Source organism: Borostomias antarcticus (assembly GCF_949987555.1).
Source record: "Borostomias antarcticus genome assembly, chromosome: 6".
Classification (NCBI taxonomy): domain Eukaryota; kingdom Metazoa; phylum Chordata; class Actinopteri; order Stomiiformes; family Stomiidae; genus Borostomias; species Borostomias antarcticus.
Genome location: NC_140239.1, coordinates 31802002 through 31821297, shown reverse-complemented (window position 1 = coordinate 31821297; position 19296 = coordinate 31802002). Strand labels below are relative to the sequence as shown.

At 49.0% G+C, this 19296-nt stretch overlaps 2 protein-coding genes across 5 annotated transcripts in view; both read left to right on the top strand.

The window, feature by feature from the left end:
• The first annotated feature begins 171 nt into the window (after window positions 1-171).
• Window positions 172-11842, top strand: ints7 (integrator complex subunit 7). 4 transcript variants are annotated; one of them, XM_084440208.1, is made up of 21 exons: window positions 172-330; window positions 727-856; window positions 974-1120; window positions 1223-1360; window positions 1490-1536; window positions 1760-1959; window positions 2169-2291; window positions 2400-2517; window positions 3280-3414; window positions 3639-3686; window positions 4425-4522; window positions 4868-5107; window positions 5737-5874; window positions 6423-6629; window positions 7348-7542; window positions 8193-8296; window positions 8673-8741; window positions 9396-9528; window positions 10022-10120; window positions 10631-10816; window positions 11459-11842. In XM_084440208.1, the coding sequence occupies exons 1-21, from the start codon at window positions 237-239 to the stop codon at window positions 11768-11770; spliced, it is 2961 nt and encodes a 986-aa protein (XP_084296334.1). In that variant the 5' UTR covers window positions 172-236; the 3' UTR covers window positions 11771-11842. The 4 variants fall into 4 exon arrangements, with proteins under 4 accessions (XP_084296334.1, XP_084296333.1, XP_084296336.1 ...); XM_084440207.1 differs by having other exon boundaries at window positions 3268-3414; XM_084440210.1 differs by lacking the exon at window positions 3639-3686.
• Window positions 11843-13766: 1924 nt separating this feature from the next.
• Window positions 13767-19296, top strand: part of LOC311310653 (acyl-CoA:lysophosphatidylglycerol acyltransferase 1-like) — a gene marked incomplete at both ends in the record, with an annotated part of 33440 nt that continues 27910 nt past the window's right edge. Inside the window, 2 exons of the mRNA XM_084440163.1 lie at window positions 13767-13832; window positions 14797-15049. Coding sequence (XP_084296289.1) covers window positions 13767-13832; window positions 14797-15049 — 319 coding nt within the window. The remainder of the gene's footprint in view (window positions 13833-14796; window positions 15050-19296) is intronic.

The following is a 19296-nucleotide window of genomic DNA, read 5'->3' as shown; positions in this document are numbered from 1 at the left end:
CATCCGAGGTGGTCGTCTGGGGTAGCTGGGTAGATCCGGGTGTGTGGAAGCTGCCCTTTCCCGCGAACGGAAGAGACAAATGTCCCGCTAAACCTGCGTCACGGGAGGGGATTGGTTGAGCGTGGAGCACTTCCGGTCCTGCGTCACTTCCTGCTTCTTTGTGCTCGACTGTGAGATGCTAATGCTAATGATGCTAATCTCATGTTGATTTTGAGCAAAGTGTTCAATACAGGACAATGTCTCTTTCTACTGCACGGTCCTTCTTGTCAGAGGCTGGGTATGGGGAACAAGAGCTGGATGCCAACTCTGCTCTCATGGAGTTGGACAAAGGTACAGTTATGGATAGCTGGTCAGCTAGCTAGCTAGTTAGCATGTAGCTATCTGTTTTGACCCTGTCCTTCTATGAAACGTGCTATTACTGCATAGTGAAGCAACCTAGTATTATTAATGCTCTTTGTTCATAGGTAGCATCGTATGAACGAGTGGCTACTTCTATAATGACTTGCTTTTTGTTTTAATGCTTTTAATTTGTCCTGCCTTTTGTTATAAATGTCTATAATGTCTTGCTTTTTGTTTTAATGCTTTTAATGTCTCATGTAAAGCACCTTGAATTGCCCTGTGGCTGAAATGTGCTATATAAATAAACTTGCCTTGCCTTGCCTTGGCTTACTTAGCTATGTTTGTCCTTATTTGTCCTTATTTGTCCTTATTTGTCCCTTATTGCAGGGTTGAGGTCTGGCAAGCTGGGGGAGCAGTGCGAGGCTGTGGTTCTGTTCCCCAAACTCTTCCAGAAGTATCCTTTTCCTATTCTCATCAACTCTGCTTTCCTAAAACTGGCAGACATCTTCAGGCTCGGGTACAGATGATTTTCATAATTCACGTTGCAATGTTAATGTTACGAAATGGAAACGAAGATGTTTGCTCTTGTTTATTTTGAATAGTATCAATATAGCGTGTATTCTTCCTCTTTCAGGAACAACTTCCTGCGCCTGTGTGTGCTGAAGGTGACCCAGCAGAGCGAGAAGCACTTGGAGAAGATCCTTAATGTGGACGAGTTTGTCAAAAGGGTTTTCTCTGTCATCCACAGCAACGACCCTGTGGCCAGAGCCATCACCATCAGGTATCCTGCATGTCTCTCCTCCCCTTTCTGAAGAAATATGATACAACATCAAAGCCTCCATCCTTCCCGATGTGTATATATATGATATATCTTTTCATTCAGGATGCTTGGCAGTTTGGCGTCCATCATCCCTGAAAGGAAGAACGCCCACCACAGCATTCGCCAAAGTCTTGACTCCCATGACAATGTGGAAGTAGAGGCGGCCATTTTTGCAGCTGCCAGCTTCTCTGCACAGTCAAAGTAAGGATTTTATTATGTTAGATGCACATGGCATGTTGTGATACCTGCCAGACCATCTTTGGTTTACTTCAGAGAAATCACAGCATATAGAAGTGTGATATTGGTATTTGACTTTTTCTCAATCTGCAGAGACTTTGCTGCTGGAATTTGCAACAAAATCAGTGAGATGATTCAAGGTAAAATATGTGGTCTTAACATCACATGATCAAAGCTACCACACATGGATATTGGACTCTAACAAAGCTACCTACTGAGTAGAATCTATAACTCTCAACGTCGCCCATTCAGGATACCATTGTAGAGTTAATGCTCGGAGGTGATTTGATCCAGGTCTCTGGGCGTGCCAGTATGACCCTGCCCTTTGTGGTGATGAGTTTGTTCCCCGCCTGTCCCTGCTAGGTCTGGACACGCCGGTGGACCTGAAGCTGAAGCTGATCCCCATGCTGCAGCACATGCACCACGAGGCCAGCCTGGCCACCAGCAGCAGAGAGCTGCTCCAGCAGCTGGTCACCTCCTACCCCTCCACGCCCATGGTCATCGTCACCCTGCACACCTTCACGCAGCTGGCCGCCTCCTCCCTGGTCGACATCCCCAAACAGGTAGGGCTGTGACCCGACACACCGCGGAGAGAAACAGTGACCTGATTTCCCTGGCACACTGTCTGGACAAGCTGCTAGTATTCTGTACACACACACTACACCACCACCCTGGACACATTCCAAATGAGTGTGTTAGTCTCCTAATTCCGTTAATCCATATCACACTTGAAATGTGGTTTGGGGTGACATTCTTCTGTTTCCTTCTGCAGTTACAGCTGCTTCTCCAGTACCTGAAAGAGGACCCCAGGAAGGCTGTGAAGAGACTGGCCATCCAGGACCTGAAGGTGTTGGCTAAGAAGTCTCCCCACCTCTGGACCAGGGAGAACACACAGGCACGTTCCCAGAGGATAAAGCTTTTCATGTCCTGTGTTTTTGATAGTGGAAGCATTTTTGCAACAGTAAGTTTACACTCTGCGCTGTGTTGTCCCGTGTGTGTGCAGACCCTGTGTGAGTGTGCCCTGAGTATCCCCTACAACAGCCTGAAGCTGGGCATGCTGTCCGTGCTCTCCACCCTGTCTGGAACCATCGCCATCAAGCAATACTTCAGCGCAGGAACCGGTAGGAACATTGAGATTATCCTGCATTGACTGTTTGTTTTGAAATCGATTTCAGTATTTTGACTCTTGACTTCAACATTATGAAGAACATTTATTTAGATATTTAGTTATTTATTACATGGATCTGTACATTTAATCAATAGACAAGCCCATATTTGTCAACTTGACACAATACACACCCATTTACACACCCACGGTTGAAAAGGAGCAGGATGCAGAAACCCTTCAGCGTTCCTCTCCCCCCTAGGTGGCCCTTCAGTCTCCCCCCGGCTCACTGACCTGGTTACGCTAGTCTCCCCCCGGCTCACTGACCTGGTTACGCTAGTCTCCCCCCGGCTCACTGACCTGGTTACGCTAGTCTCCCCCCTAGGTGGCCCTTCAGTCTCCCCCCGGCTCACTGACCTGGTTACGCTAGTCTCCCCCCTAGGTGGCCCTTCAGTCTCCCCCCGGCCCACTGACCTGGTTACGCTAGTCTCCCCCCGGCTCACTGACCTGGTTACGCTAGTCTCCCCCCTAGGTGGCCCTTCAGTCTCCCCCCGGCTCACTGACCTGGTTACGCTAGTCTCCCCCCGGCTCACTGACCTGGTTACGCTAGTCTCCCCCCGGCTCACTGACCTGGTTACGCTAGTCTCCCCCCGGCTCACTGACCTGGTTACGCTAGTCTCCCCCCGGCTCACTGACCTGGTTACGCTAGTCTCCCCCCTAGGTGGCCCGTCAGTCTCCCCCCGGCTCACTGACCTGGTTACGCTAGTCTCCCCCCTAGGTGGCCCCTCAGTCTCCCCCTGGCTCACTGACCTGGTTAAGCTGGCAGAAGAATGCTGTTACCACAGCAACCTGGCCGTGGCCGCTCATGGAGTCTCTGTGCTCGCCAACATCGCCGTTTCCTGTCCGGAGAAAGGTGAGCAGGGAGGAGGGCATTCTGGGACTGATCTGCCCCGGGAGAAAGGTGGGCAGGGAGGAGGGCATCCTGGGACTGATCTGGGCAGGGAGACGGGTGGGCAGGGAGGAGGGCATTCTGGGACTGATCTGGGCAGGGAGGAGGGCATTCTGGGACTGATCTGCCCCGGGAGACGGGTGGGTAGGGAGGAGGGCATTCTGGGACTGATCTGCCCCGGGAGACAGGTGGGCAGGGAGGAGGGCATTCTGGGACTGATCTGCCCCGGGAGAAAGGTGGGCAGGGAGGAGGGCATTCTGGGACTGATCTGCCCCGGGAGAAAGGTGGGCAGGGAGGAGGGCATTCTGGGACTGATCTGCCCCGGGAGACAGGTGGGCAGGGAGGAGGGCATTCTGGGACTGATCTGCCCCGGGAGAAAGGTGGGCAGGGAGGAGGGCATTCTGGGACTGATCTGCCCCGGGAGACAGGTGGGCAGGGAGGAGGGCATTCTGGGACTGATCTGGGCAGGGAGGAGGGCATTCTGGGACTGATCTGCCCCGGGAGACAGGTGGGCAGGGAGGAGGGCATTCTGGGACTGATCTGCCCCGGGAGACGGGTGGGCAGGGAGGAGGGCATTCTGGGACTGATCTGCCCCGGGCTTCCATTCACCCTGTATAATCTACCAGGCCCAAGGCTTAGATGACACTACATTACAGTCAATTAGCAGATGCTTTTATTCAAAACATTTAACGTAGGTATAAGTACTACTACTTGCCTGAACTCACAAGTGCATCTCCTTTCTGAAACAAGTGACTAAGAGCAGAATCCTATATATTAATCAATATTTCTAGAGTGTATGGTTCTAAGCCTGTGTGGTTCCTGTGTGGTTCCTGTGTGGTTCCTGTGTGGTTCTGGTGTATTGTTTTCTAGAGTGTATGGTTCTGAGCCTGTCTGGTTCCTGTGTGGTTCTGGTGTATTGTTTTCTAGAGTGTATGGTTCTGAGCCTGTGTGGTTCCTGTGTGGTTCCTCCCCAGACATGGTGCAGCTGGAGAAGGACACGGTGATGGGGGTGGAGTCTCTGCTGATTCTCTGCAGTCAGGATGACGGCCCCGGGGCTCAGGCCACGCTAAAGGTCAAAGGCCAAGGCTTCTCTTCCTCTTTACTCCTTCCTTTCTGTCCTGGTTTTGCCATCCTCTCCACCTCATTCCCTTGTTTTAACCCCCTCTTTACAGACAGCCCTCACCTCATTGGTTCCCCCTCTTTACAGACAGCCCTCACCTCATTGGTTCCCCCTCTTTACAGACAGCCCTCACCTCATTGGTTCCCCCTCTTTACAGACAGCCCTCACCTCATTGGTTCCCTCTCTTTACAGACAGCCCTCACCTCATTGGTTCCCTCTCTTTACAGACAGCCCTCACCTCATTGGTTCCCCCTCTTTACAGACAGCCCTCACCTCATTGGTTCCCTCTCTTCACAGACAGCCCTCACCTCATTGGTTCGTCTGCTGAAGAGTCGCCCTCACCTAAGCCAATCGGCGGTGGAGTTCCTGCTGTGCCAGCTGCACTCCGCCCACGACTCGTCCCGCGTTCTCATGTGTCACGCTCTGGCGGCCATCGCTACCCAGCTCCCCGTGCTGGGAGAGGGCATGCTGGGAGATCTGGTGGACCTGTTCACCGTCGCCAGCCACTCCAACTCCCATAAGCAGCAGGAGCTTCTGGTCAGGGTCCTTCTATTACCATCATGTCTCTATTGAGAATAGAAGTAGCTTCATGTTTATTCATCATGTCTCTATTGAGAATAGAAGTAGTTTCATGTTTCATGTTTATTCATCATGTCTCTATTGAGAATAGAAGTAGCTTCATGTTTCATGTTTATTCATCATGTCTCTATTGAGAATAGAAGTAGTTTCATGTTTCATGTTTATTCATCATGTCTCTATTGAGAATAGAAGTAGTTTCATGTTTCATGTTTATTCATCATGTCTCTATTGAGAATAGAAGTAGTTTCATGTTTAATGTTTATTCATCATGTCTCTATTGAGAATAGAAGTAGCTTCATGTTTCATGTTTATTCTGGATCCCCATTAGCTATCACCCAATGTGACAGTTATTCTTCCTGGGGTCCACATATAATACAAACAAATATACAAATCATACAAATATACAAACAAATCATACAAATATACATACATGCAAATACAAACTAAAATACAATAAAAAATTAACAAGTTAGTATGCACATTATTAAGTTGGTATACACATTATGCAGTTTTGTCCTTTATCAGTTGTGTACTATTAAAACCCGTCACCAGACGCCACACCATGTCCCTCCCTTGGTCCACTGCAGGTGTCCTTGGCCACGGTGGTGTTCGTGGCCAGTCAGGCGTCCCTGTCGGCGGAGGTGAAGATGGTGATCAAGCAGCACCTGGAGAACGTGGCCAACGGATGGACGGTGTACCGCATCGCCCGGCAGGCCTCGCGCATGGTGAGGTCTTCTCTGTGGTCATAGGCTCTCTGATTGATTGATTGATGTGTTTATTTTTTGGTCATTAGACAAACTGTACAATGCAACACGACAAAAAATATCTGATAGCTGTAACCAAAAAAAGCTACCCAATACACAACACCAGTCAACAATTTGCCCCAGCAACAATCACACAACACTTACAGTACCTAATTCACAGAAATCTAACAATTTACATATATTTATCAAATATCTTACTTCTGAGGAGTCTTAAATCTCTGAAATGTCTCACATAATTTTAATTCATCCTCCAGATTGTTTCATAAATTCACTCAGTGTTGCTTTCACTCTGTCAAAAGCTCTGTCTGTGGTCGCTGACCCAAGGTGTTCTATTCTGATATCACTGACATGCATACCTGAAATATTTAAATGGATCAAACAAACAAATGATCTCACGTTTGTCTTTGCCACCCACCCACCCACCCACCCTGCCCGCTGGCCTGCCCTCTCGCCTGCCCTCTCGCCTGCCCTCTCGCCTGCCCTCATGGGTCTGTCGGTGTATGGTCCAGGGCTGCCACGAGTTCTCCAGCGAGCTGTACCAGAGCCTGCGCACGCGCGTGGCCTCAGAGCACTTCTACTTCTGGCTCAACAGTCTGAAGGAGTTCTCCCAGGCGGAGCAGTGCCTCAGCGGCCTGGAGGACGGAGACTACAGCGCCGCCATGACCGCCATCGCCGAGGCGCTGCGCTCCTACCAGAAGGGCATCGCATCGCTCACGGTCAGTCCCTCACACTCACAAGCCATTACATTACAGTCATTTAGCAGACGCTTTTATCCAAAGCGACTAACGATAATTGCATTTAACGTATGAAAAGCCAATGTTCTACTACTGCCAGAACTCACTACTGCCAGAACTCACAAGTGCATCTTCTCTCTAAAACAAGTGACTAAGAGCATAATCTAGTGCTGAAGGCAAAGTGCAAGAATAGCAATCTAAAATACAATAGGTGCTTAAGAGGGAGGATGGTTGTAGTGCTTCTTGAAGAGATGAGTTTTGAGCCTGCGGTGAAAGATGGGCAGTGACTCTGCTGTCCTGACATCAGTGGGCAGTTCATTCCACCACTGCGGGGCCAGGACAGAGAAGAGCCGTGACCGTGGGGTCAGGACAGAGAAGAGCCGTGACCGTGGGGTCAGGACAGAGAAGAGCCGTGACCGTGGGGTCAGGACAGAGAAGAGCCGTGACCGTGGGGTCAGGACAGAGAAGAGCCGTGACCGTGTCGATCGACCCCAGGGGCCTCGGAGTGACGGGGCAACCAGTCGCCCTGAGGTAGCGTAGCGGTCGGGAGGGGGTGTAGGGTTTGACCATGGCCTGGAGGTAGGAGGGGGCTGTTCCTTTCATTGCCCTGTAGGCTAGCGCCAGAGTTAGCACTATATATATTTGTACCCTTAATGCAGAAACAAGGACAAGCTGACTCTCAACCCCCTCCCCCCCTCAGGCCGCCAGCACCCCCTTGAGCCCGCTGGCGTTCCAGTGTGAGTTTGTGAAGCTGCGCATCGACACCCTGCAGGCTCTGTCCCAGCTCATCTGCACCTGCAACAGCCTGAAGACCAGCCCCCCGCCCGCCATCGCCACCACCATCGCCCTGACCTCCGGCAACGAGCTGCAGCGCTGCGGACGCATCTCCCAGCAGGTACGCACCGCCGGGGACAGAGTCAGGACGGGGGTCAGGGGTCAGGGACGGGGGTCAGGGGTCAGGGACGATGCTGGGAGCGGGGTCAGGGACGGGGGTCAGGGGTCAGGGACGACTCTGGGAGGGGGGTCAGGCTGGAAACGTACTAAACCAATCAGCATACTCATATGATAATTAGGGTGCAAATTTCAAGGAATTTCATTAATGGATAACTGTTAACCTTAACAAACGATAGTGGATTAATTGATAAGAACGTCCCGCGCTGGACTGCGCTTTGCTCGCTTCATTTTTGTGTCTTTCTTCCGCTTTCCCGGCATCCCTCATGTGCAGTCAGACCTTAAATCATGAATTGCTTGTTAGTGGAACAGAACTTACATTTCACGCAACTCCCGTTGATAATGTTCATTTAAAAAACAAAACAGTTCTGTTCCATTAACAAGCAATTAATCGAGAAACCAAATCTTACTTGAGTAAATTCTTATCGGCAATTAATCGATAGTCGATTAACTGTTTACATCCCCAATGATAGTCTAGTCTATAATTACCTTATGATTGAATGTGTTCTGGATTGATTCTTAAACGCAGTCTATATGTAGAAGTCTTTAGGGTCACAGTGAGGTGCTTCTCTGGGTCTCTCTTCTCTGTCCCAGATGAGGGTGTCCATGGACGAGTTCCGGACCCTGGCTGCCCGCTACGCTGACCTGTACCAGTCCGCCTTCGACGCCGACAACGCCACCCTCCGCAACGTGGAGCTGTATCCTCACACAGGAAGATGAAACCACATGTTGTGTGTGTATACTACAGTAAACGTGTGTATATATACTACAGTAAACATGTTGTGTGTGTGTATATACTACAGTAAACATGTTGTGTGTGTGTATATACTACAGTAAACGTGTGTGTGTATATACTACAGTAAACATGTTGTGTGTGTGTATATACTACAGTAAACATGTTGTGTGTACAGTATATACTACAGTAAACATGTTGTGTGTGTATACTACAGTAAACATGTGTGTATATACTACAGTAAACATGTTGTGTGTATATACTACAGTATAGACTTGGTTGGATATGTAGTGAATGTGTGTCTATCCACCATGGCAGCGTCTCTTTAACCCTCGGCCCAGTCAGCAGCAGGGCTGCCTGCTTGTGTCCCACGTCATCCAGGCGCTGATCCTCGAACCCCAGTCTGCCAGGTGAGAGAGAGACTCCCTCAGCCAGCATGGGACCAGCTAACGGCACCCAGAGAGACTCCCTCAGCTAGCATGGGACGGGCTAACAGCACCCAGAGAGACTCCCTCAGCCAGCATGGGACGGGCTAACAGCACCCAGAGAGACTCCCTCAGCCAGCATGGGACGGGCTAACAGCACCCAGAGAGACTCCCTCAGCTAGCATGGGACGGGCTAACAGCACCCAGAGAGACTCCCTCAGCTAGCATGGGACCGGCTAACAGCACCCAGCTGCTGGGGGGGGGGGGTCGGGATGCTAAAGGGCTACGCTAACATTGTTTTTGCAGAATTTTCATTGAGAAGCAATCTGCTAACCCTAGCTACTCATCCTTAAATCAGATTCATTTGATCCTGATGGAATATCCAAACAAATCAAATGATGGATGGATGGATGGGTGGATGGGTGGATGGATGGATGTATGGATGGGTGGGTGGGAGGGAGGGAGGGAGGGAGGGAGGGAGGGAGGGAGGGATGGGTGGGTGGATGGATGGATGGATGGATGGATGGGTGGGTGGGTGGGTGGATGGATGGATGGATGCATGGATGGATGCATGGATGGATGGATGGATGCTTGCTTGCTTGGAGGTTTAAACTGGACCGTCTTCCTGTTGTTGACCAGTTTCCAGGAGTATGGCGCGCTGGGCCCGGTGCAGACGGAGAGCGAGTACGAGAGGAGGATCATGTCCGTGTTCACCCACGTCCTGGAGGAGGTGGAGCGCCTCAGCAGGAAGCACCCGCCCGTCTCCTACCAGGTGAGCATCATGTGACTACCACCCCTCTCCTACCAGGTGAGCATCATGTGACTACCACCCCTCTCCTACCAGGTGAGCATCATGTGACTACCACCTGTGTCCTACCAGGTGAGCTCATGTGACAGATCAAGATTCTATTAACCCTTTTAGTACAGTGAGTACAGTGACAACATTCTGAATATTAATTGGATTTTCCCTATTTTTTATATTTTACTAGAAAGCGCAGCTTCTCAGTTCTCAGGAAGTGTTGGAATTTGTTTGTTTTTTATTTTATTTTTATTTATTTAATTTGGGTGGGGGAGGGGGATTAGATATTTCTTAAATTTTGCCGGGGGTGACGGTCGTATTCAAAGGGTTAAGTAATAGCTTTATGGAAACGTTTAAACATTTCATTTGTTAACTTAATCTTGTTTGAGGCTCATCTCATGCACTCTAATGCTTTACTTTCTATTGGTCTGGGTTTGGTCAAAATTGTATTATTTTGTTTTTGTAGCACACTGGCTGTCTGTGTGATGCAGTCATAGCTCTGCTTAAGGTCCCCATGTCCTTCCAGAGGTACTTCTTCCAAAAGCTGCAGTCAACCAGTATTAAGGTAACTGCTCCTCCATGTGTACCTATTCAGTATTAAGGTAACTGCTCCTCCATGTATACCTATTCAGTATTAAGGTAACTGCTCCTCCATGTATACCTATTCAGTATTAAGGTAACTGCTCCTCCATGTATACCTATTCAGTATTAAGGTAACTGCTCCTCCATGTATACCTATTCAGTATTAAGGTAACTGCTCCTCCATGTATACCTATTCAGTATTAAGGTAACTGCTCCTCCATGTATACCTATTCAGTATTAAGGTAACTGCTCCTCCATGTATACCTATTCAGTATTAAGGTAACTGCTCCTCCATGTATACCTATTCAGTATTAAGGTAACTGCTCCTCCATGTATACCTATTCAGTATTAAGGTAACTGCTCCTCCATGTGTACCTATTCAAATCTGGAGCATCATTCCCCTAAAGACACGATTAACATTAAGTTATTTTTTCATTGAGCACTCTTTACTTTGAATTGGATCCAGACTTGACTTTTTGTTTTGTTTTTCCAGCTCGCGCTCTCTCCATCCCCCCGGACCCCAACAGAACCGGTCCCGGTCCAGAACAACCAGCAGCTGACCCTGAAGGTGGAGGGCGTGGTCCAGCATGGCTCCACCCCCGGCCTGTTCCGAAAGATCCAATCGGTCTGCCTCAACGTGAGCTCCACTCTGCAGAGCAAGCCTGGGCCCGAGTACAAGGTGAGCATATTGCAGAGGAGTAAATGGTAAATGGACTGCACTTATATAGCGCTTTTCCACCTTAGCGGCACTCAAAGCGCTTTACAATGGCCTCTCATTCACCCATTCACACACACATTCACACACCAATGGCGGTAGCTGCCATGCAAGGTGCTAACCTGCTCATTGGGAGCAATTTGGGGTTAGGTGTCTTGCTCAAGGACACTTCGACATGTGGACAGTCAGAGCTGGGATTCGAACCGCTGACCCTTCGATCACTGAACGACCCGCTCTACCAACTGAGCTACAGCCCGCCCTGTGTGTCTCCCCCTCTCTAAGCAAGATTACACTTACTAGCCCAGTCTCCACAGCTGCTCCTCTCTTTAACAATGAACACACATGGAACAATCCACGTACAGCCATGTCATTTGAACCCTTTAGTCCTGAAAGTTCAGTGCCAACATTCCCAATATTAATTGGATTTTCCCTATATTACTAGAAAGCCCATGTATTAAATGTATTTTGCCAGTGACGCGGTGGGCTTCTTTAATGGATAGGAAACTAACAGCAGCAAAGATTTGTTATTACAACCCATGTAAGTGTTACAGTGCTGTAATAACAAGTCATAATCAATATCACCATGTCTTAATCTCCACCATTCAGATTCCTCTGGATAGTAAGAACAATGAGATTGAACAGAGAGTGGAGCCGCACAACGACTACTTCAGCACCCAGTTCCTGCTCAACTTCTCCATCCTGGGAAGTCACACGGTGAACGTGGAGGCGTCTGTGGTGGACGAGCGGGGCATCGAGTGGAAGACCGGGCCCAGGACCACGGTGGCGGTCAAGTCCCTGGAGGACCCGTACTCCCAGCAGCTCCGGCACCAGCAGCAGCAGCAGCAGCAGCAGGCCAGCGGCTCCCAGGCCAGCGGCTCCCAGCCCGCGCCACAGAGGAGCGTCTACGCTCGCTTCTAGTTCTGATCCACTACAACCGCTCTGTTAGCCTGAAAGACCGTTATTTACTTTGTTTGTTGTTCTGTCTTTACCTGTCTGGTCTGATTTTGTGTGCTTATCTACACACTTATTAAAAAAAAACGTTTAATTTTTGCCTTGTTTCTTTGTGTGTGTGTGCGTGTGTGTGTGTGTGTGGTGGAGTACGATAGTGAAAAATGTTATATTGGCAACAATATCAGCGCTCAGAAATATTGAGAATATGTTCATCCCTAAACCAGCCCTACTCTGCCCTGTGACGCGCGCTCCCGCTACTCTGGCGTGCACGCCACTCGTGTGACAACAGGGGGCAGTCCATCACCGCGAACTGAATTCATGATGGCTGAAGCACAATTGCGGTTCAAAATATTATAGATTTGAGTTATTTATTCAAACAATAGGAGGTTTCGAAACTTGGTGACAAAACTCGAACCTTAGTGACTATACGTTTGTGGATCTTGTAATCAACTATAAGCATTTCCTTTCTAATGTAACTTAACAGTCCTCAATATCATCAGCTCTGAGCTCTATTACATTGTGCTGAACAGCTGTCTAATTCGGTGCTGTAGCTCCAGCTTCTCCCGAATGTCTTGTTTGAGTACATCAATTTAAATATGAATTAATGTCTTTCCTATTTCCTAGTCATAAGGAAGACAGGAGTGTTGATGAAAGGGGATCGCTCCCTGACTGGGCACAAAGTAGTCAATTTAAATATTAATTGATGTCTTTCCTCTTTCCTAGTCATAAGGAGGACAGGAGTGTTTATAAGGGGAGGAGGACAGGAGTGTTTATAAGGGGATGGATCCCTGACTGGGCACAAAGTAGTCAATTTAAATATTAATGTATGTCTTTCCTCTTTCCTAGTCACAAGGAAGACAGGAGTGTTTATAAGGGGATGGATCCCTGACTGGGCACAAAGTAGTCAATTTAAATATTAATTTATGTCTCTCCTCTTTCCTAGTCATAAGGAAGACAGGAGTGTTGATGAAAGGACATCGCTCCCACAAAATGACCACAGAAAAAAAGCTGTCGACGCAAGAACGTGAGCGTGCGCGTGCGACCTAGGGCCGTTTCCTAGCTCCTCTCTGCGCGTGCGACCTAGGGGCCGTTTCCTAGCTCCTCTCTGCGCGTGCGACCTAGGGGCCGTTTCCTAGCTCCTCTCTGCGCGTGCGACCTAGGGGCCGTTTCCTAGCTCCTCTCTGCGCGTGCGACCTAGGCGCGTTTCCTAGCTCCTCCCTGCTGAGTGGTGAGCTCGAGCGAGCTGATCAGAACCCAACGGTCTCTAACGGTCGCCGGCTGCTGAGGGACAAAAATACACCATTTTAATCATGATCATCCTATGATTATTTCACCAAGGACCTTTTTGCTGTTGGGACAAAGGAGGCCGGGTTGTGACTGACTGATGTTGAATCGATGGGATTATTCCAGTGAGCTGCCATTGATTGAGATGCACAGGAACACAGGGACGGCTAGCTAACGGCTAGCTAACGGTCTGCCTAGCCTAGCTAGCCGTGTGACGGGACCCCTCTAACGGTCTGCCTAGCCTAGCTAGCCGTGGGACGGGACCCCTCTAACGGTCTGCCTAGCTAGCCGGAGGACGGGACCCGGATGTAGCTTCACAGCTAGTAGGACTATGAGTCTCATAGACAAGACCAGTGTTCAACGGTATTGCTAGCTAACATGTTGACTAAACGTGCTAGCTACATGTGAATTGACATTCATCCATCTTAAGCCAGCTAGAGGGCTAGCCTAGCTGTCTCTGCTGCTGGCGGGGGTGTTCACCCGGGGTTTCACACTGGGACCAGGACGGGGACAACTAGGTGAGTGGAAGATTGAAAACAATTGTTTGCTAGGTGATATCTACTAGTTTTGAGTGCAACCCCATGGCACAGCGGGCACAGCTAGATCACTTTAGCTGTGAAGTATGCGAGGAGGTAGTGGGTCTCAATGTGGGGTGTGTTCGTTTTAAATGACCTGAGCGATGGCCCGTCACGTGGCCAGGCGAGATCAGTGGATAAGGGCGGAGCAGAGATCCAGCAGTCTGCGGGTTAGATAACTTCACTACTTTATCATTTAATGTGTTGCGTTAACTAGTAAAAAGCCAAAATGATCTCTCCGATTAATTCATAGGTGTCCATAACTTCGGAGGTTAAATGTGGAGTTAACTTAACACTTTATGGAGGATATAAATCACTGACCTTGCTGACGTCACTTTGTTTGGATGCCTGATCAGCTACAAGGTTTTCAAATGGGTTTTGCTAGCTGGAGGGTTATGAGAAAGATGTGTTTAATTATTCTTGTTTAGTTATTCTTGCGTGGTATTGTAAAGATGTACATGCAGACTGCCGGGGTGGGATCAGCAAACACACTGGGGTACCGGCGGATGCTTAGGGGCTCCAAACGAGTTCCCAATCTAAGCCAGTACCGGGTGCATGCTAGCTAGGGCTAGATATGATCCTTTTACAGGGTGTCCTGTAGACCCTTAGCTTGCTCTATAGCTTGCTAACCAGCTATCCGGTGAATTTAGAAAATGAAAGTTGAAGTTGTGTGCTATATTGATATGTTTGCTTCGAGGTAGCTTGATAATGACAGCTCACCTCTATTCCGTGGCTCGAGAATTATGCTAACGGTATCAATGGTACTCCCCTAGCGTGAGCTATTTTCTGTGTGTGTGTGTGTGTGTGTGTGTGTGTGTGTGTGTGTGTGTGTCTCTGTGTGTGTCTCTGTGTGTGTGTGTCTCTGTGTGTGTGTGTGTGTGTGTGTGTGTGTGTGTGTCTCTGTGTGTGTGTGGGTGTGTGTGTGTGTGTGTGTGTGTGTGTGTGTGTCTCTGTGTGTGTCTGTGTGTGTGTGTGTGTGTGTGTGTGTGTCTCTGTGTGTGTGTGTGTGTGTGTGTGTGTGTATGTATTACTGCGACTATGCTAACTGTCAACAGCGGCCCCATTCAAACACACGCATCACCAAGTCTACAATGTTATCCGTGACACGTTCTGTTTATCTCTGTCTCTCCACAGGCGGTGGGCATCAGAATGGCACAGCTTCTGGAAGACGCCCGCAAGCTGGGCTGGACTCTGCTGAAATCGTTGCTTCGCTTCGTTTTTATGTTAATCAACAACTTTGTCGCCATCCCTTCCTATTGCCTCTACTTAATCCTTCTTCAACCCCTGAGAGTAATGGATAGTGGCGCCTTCTGGCAAATCGAAGGGATGATGTTCAAATGGCTGTTGGCGATAGTGTCGTCTTGGGGCTGGTGTGCAGGTTATACAGGTAACGTTAAGACAATACAAGTATACACATCTTTTGTTTACACTCAAACAGGCAATGCCACATCGTCTTCCTGTTGAGTCACGGTTGAATAAGGACGGGTGTACTGTGCCGGATTTATCGGCTAATTCAGTCAAGTTATCTTTAAAAGCTGAAGGGAATGTATGTTTTGATCAACACATTTGCTCTCTCACTGCACATCGTTACCTGTCCATCTGTCTTTAGTAAGACTGTATAGTAGACTGACTAGTGTGTTATATGCATGGCTACTACAACACTCTGTTCCAAGTTCATTCACCTAAACGGTGTCCGTTCTCTGCCAGGCTGATTGGATGTCTAGCAGGCAAGCTGACCTGAGAAAGGTGCTTGGTTGCAGTGAGCCACTAGCAAAACGCTTACAAATGACCCGTGCTGCTGAACAGGGAGCTGAACAGGGCTGATAAATAATGCAGAGGTGTTGCTTCCTACAGGCTAGATCACCAGGGCTTGCTTTTTCATATGCTGTGTAATGAAGCTCGCTGGTCTGTTGGCCCGTATATTCGCCACTCCCGGTTGTTGACTAATAATGGGTGAGGTTGGTAGGTTTCCAGGAGCTCCAGTGTGCGTCTTTGCTTTATTATTGAAGCTCCAATGTTACTTGGCTTCGCCCCCTCTCCCTTGACTTGTGTTCATGGATTGTGAACACGCAGACTGACTGAGAGTTTTGAGCTTGTTAGTTTAGCCACACCTAGAAGACTGTACTTCACACAGAACCGGCGTCCTGGCATAATAGTGGCGCTCCTAAAGAGCATTCTCTGCATCACAACTTCAAATGTTTCAATTCTAACCACAAGCCAGAACTGCAGTGGCAGACTTTAATAGGAGGGTTGGCTTGTTTTTGAGGCAGGAGCTGTTTGCTCAGCTCTGAGACGGGGGGAGATGTGTGAACTCCCTGGATGTGTTGGTCTCTTCTCACCGCCTCCTGGCTGGTGATTCACATACATGTGTGAGAACAGCACAGGTCAGTTATCTCAGTAAGATATCAAATCCACACATTGGTGATGGACCTTTAGGTCATTCTGCCTCAGTCTGAGTTATGGGCTTGTGTGCTACTTGGCAGTTATCTTAAACCAACAAAACAAATGTCCTTTTTTTAAATTCAGTAATTTCAATAGCTACCTCCATGATACACGCTCGTCTTTCAATTGGAGAATGAATTATCACAAGCTAGCCAGCTTAGTAGCCTATATCAAGTATTGCTAGCTAAGGTAAGGGTGCTGACATATCCAATAATGAGCCTAACATGGATAGGGGAGGGGTTCTCCTCGTGTGACAAACTACAAGGAAAACATCCTCAACCGCTTGAAAATGGCACGATAAATTTAACATGCTCCAGAACTCGTCTCCAAAACAAAAGAACAGACATATTTAATATGTTCATGGTGTCATCAATACTTTCTTATAGCATATAAAAACCTCGAGAGTTTGACCGACCACCATGTTAATCCTTTAACCTGATTAGAGGTTTGCAACAAATAGGTCTATCTTGCGCCGAATCCCTCCGCCCACGGAGGCGTAGCGTGTGACAGGGGCTCAGGATGGATGATGTCACCACGCAACCAACAGCTCTTTCCTTCTGCTTCCTGATCTCAGATCAGATCAGCCTCTGGAGCCCTTCCTGATCTCAGCCTCTGATCTCAGCCTCTGGAGCCCTTCCTGATCTCAGATCAGCCTCTGGAGCCCTTCCTGATCTCAGATCATAGCAGCCTCTGGAGCCCTTCCTGATCTCAGATCATAGCAGCCTCTGGAGCCCTTCCTGATCTCAGCCTCTGATCTCAGCCTCTGGAGCCCTTCCTGATCTCAGATCAGCCTCTGGAGCCCTTCCTGATCTCAGATCATAGCAGCCTCTGGAGCCCTTTCTGATCTCAGCCTCCATAGCGGCCTCTGATCTCAGCCTCTGGAGCCTCAGTCAGACGTGAGTCTGAGCCCAGGAGGAAGTGTGATGAGACCGGCCCAGTCCTCCTGTCCTGTGCGTGGCACAAGGGGCTTGACGCTCTTAGCATATTGGAGGCCTTATAATATGTAGTTATAACGTGGTAATAAGGCCTGCGTGATATGAGCTAGCTCCCCCCCCGGCCCCCGCCCCCCTGGCTCCCAGCAGACCTGCAGGGCGTCTGCCCCGAATGCCGCGCCCAACGTGGGGCAAGACAGACAGGTGCCCTCGGATTAGGTTGCCAGCCACGGCATGTCCAATGACTGTCTGCTCCCGTGGAAAGATTAAAGATAGTGTCTTTAATAAGTCTGGCCTAGCTAGCAAGCATTCTATTGTACTGGATTTCTGGTCAGATTTCAGAGATTGTCAGTACTGCTTCTCTGTTGGGACTGAGAGAATCATTTTGTTCTGCTGTCTTGATATTTGCAACCTTTTGTGATTTTAGATGTTTCTTAATGACACTTTTTTTCAATTAGATTCTTGTTGGTTTGTAGCTGATTAGTACCAGTACATTATTGTGTCTGTTTGATGCAGCAATATGTTATTTATTCAGTTCAATATGTTAACTATTTAGCTTGCTTCCATTCCAATATATCTTGCCTCAGATATCTTGCTTCATTGCCGGTCAGCAAGAGCAAATGAGCAGTGTTTAATCTGTAGTGGTACAAGGTGATCGTGACCTTATTCAGTCAGGATCACCCGGTCTGTGTTCACGCCAGAGTCTCCTGCTCTGACTCCAGCTTGGGACATTGGCCACTCTTTTCAGATGTGCAATGCTCTGATCTCAGTGTAATAGGACACCACTGTTGCACAGTGTCTCTAAACGCGCCTGAAGAGGACTTTTGAAGTCATAGCAGATGTCCCCAAATGTGTTTTTGGTGATTATTGCTGTAGGCCTGGAGTGTTACTCACATGTATGTCTGCTCACCACAATACCCATTCACAGGAAGTCACTTACAGGAAGTTACATCACAATACCCATTCACAGGAAGTCACTTACAGGAAGTTACATCATGATTCCTGTCCTTCAGCCTGGCCGAGAGAGAGCAAGTACAAGAGATGAAGAGAGGGATGGAGAGAGAGGAGAGAGAAGGGGAGAGATGGAGAGAGAAGGAGGGAGATGGAAAGAGAGAAGAGAGATGGAGAGAGAGAAGAGAGATGGAGAGAGAAGGGGAGAGATGGAGAGAGAAGAGAGATGGAAAGAGAGAAGAGAGATGGAGAGAGAGAAGAGAGATGGAGAGAGAGGAGAGAGAAGGAGAGAGAAGGGGAGAGATGGAGAGAGAAGAAGAGAGATGGAAAGAGAGAAGAGAGATGGAGAGCCTGGGAGGAGGAGAGAGATGGAGAGAGATGGAGAGAGAAGGAGAGAGATGGAAAGAGAGAAGAGAGATGGAGAGAGAGAAGAGAGATGGAGAGAGAGGAGAGAGAAGGGGAGAGATGGAGAGAGAAGAAGAGAGATGGAAAGAGAGAAGAGAGATGGAGAGCCTGGGAGGAGGAGAGAGATGGAGAGAGAAGAAGAGAGATGGAAAGAGAGAAGAGAGATGGAGAGCCTGGGAGGAGGAGAGAGATGGAGAGAGAAGAAGAGAGATGGAAAGAGAGAAGAGAGATGGAGAGAGAGAAGAGAGATGGAGAGCCTGTGAGGAGGAGAGAGATGGAGAGAGATGAAGAGAGAGAAGGAGAGAGATGGGGAGAGAGGGAGAGCCTGGGAGGAGGAGAGAGATGGAGAGAGGGGGAGAGCCTGGGAGGAGGAGAGAGATGGAGAGAGAAGGAGAGAGATGGAAAGAGAGAAGAGAGATGGAGAGCCTGTGAGGAGGAGAGAGATGGAGAGAGATGAAGAGAGAGAAGGAGAGAGATGGGGAGAGAGGGAGAGCCTGGGAGGAGGAGAGAGATGGAGAGAGGGGGAGAGCCTGGGAGGAGGAGAGAGGGAGAGAGAGGGAGAGAGATGGAGTGCCTGGGAGGAGGAGAGAGAAAAAGAGAGATGGAGAGAGAAGGAGAGATGGAGAGAGATGGAGCGCCTGGGAGGAGGAGAGAGAAAAAGAGAGATGGAGAGAGAAGGAGAGAGGGAGAGAGATGGAGCGCCTGGGAGGAGGAGAGAGAAGGAGAGAGATGGAGAGAGAAGGAGAGATGGAGAGAGGGAGAGAGATGGAGAGCCTGGGAGGACGAGGGGGGCCCAGGTCAGCGAACCCCGTTTATCTGACCACTGCTAGCGGATAAGAAACTCTTCAGGACTCATCCTGCTGCTGGGATAACTGGTCTCTCTCAGGACTCATCCTGCTGCTGG

What these genes read in the sequence shown, in the direction of transcription:
- ints7 (XM_084440207.1), top strand. Translation starts at nt 237, where the DNA reads ATGTCTCTTTCTACTGCACGGTCCTTCTTGTCAGAGGCTGGGTATGGG. An exon ending in TCTCATGGAGTTGGACAAAG is followed by an intron (nt 331 to 726) that starts GTACAGTTATGG and finishes CCCTTATTGCAG; the next exon opens with GGTTGAGGTCTGGCAAGCTG. An exon ending in AGGGCATCGCATCGCTCACG is followed by an intron (nt 6,630 to 7,347) that starts GTCAGTCCCTCA and finishes TCCCCCCCTCAG; the next exon opens with GCCGCCAGCACCCCCTTGAG.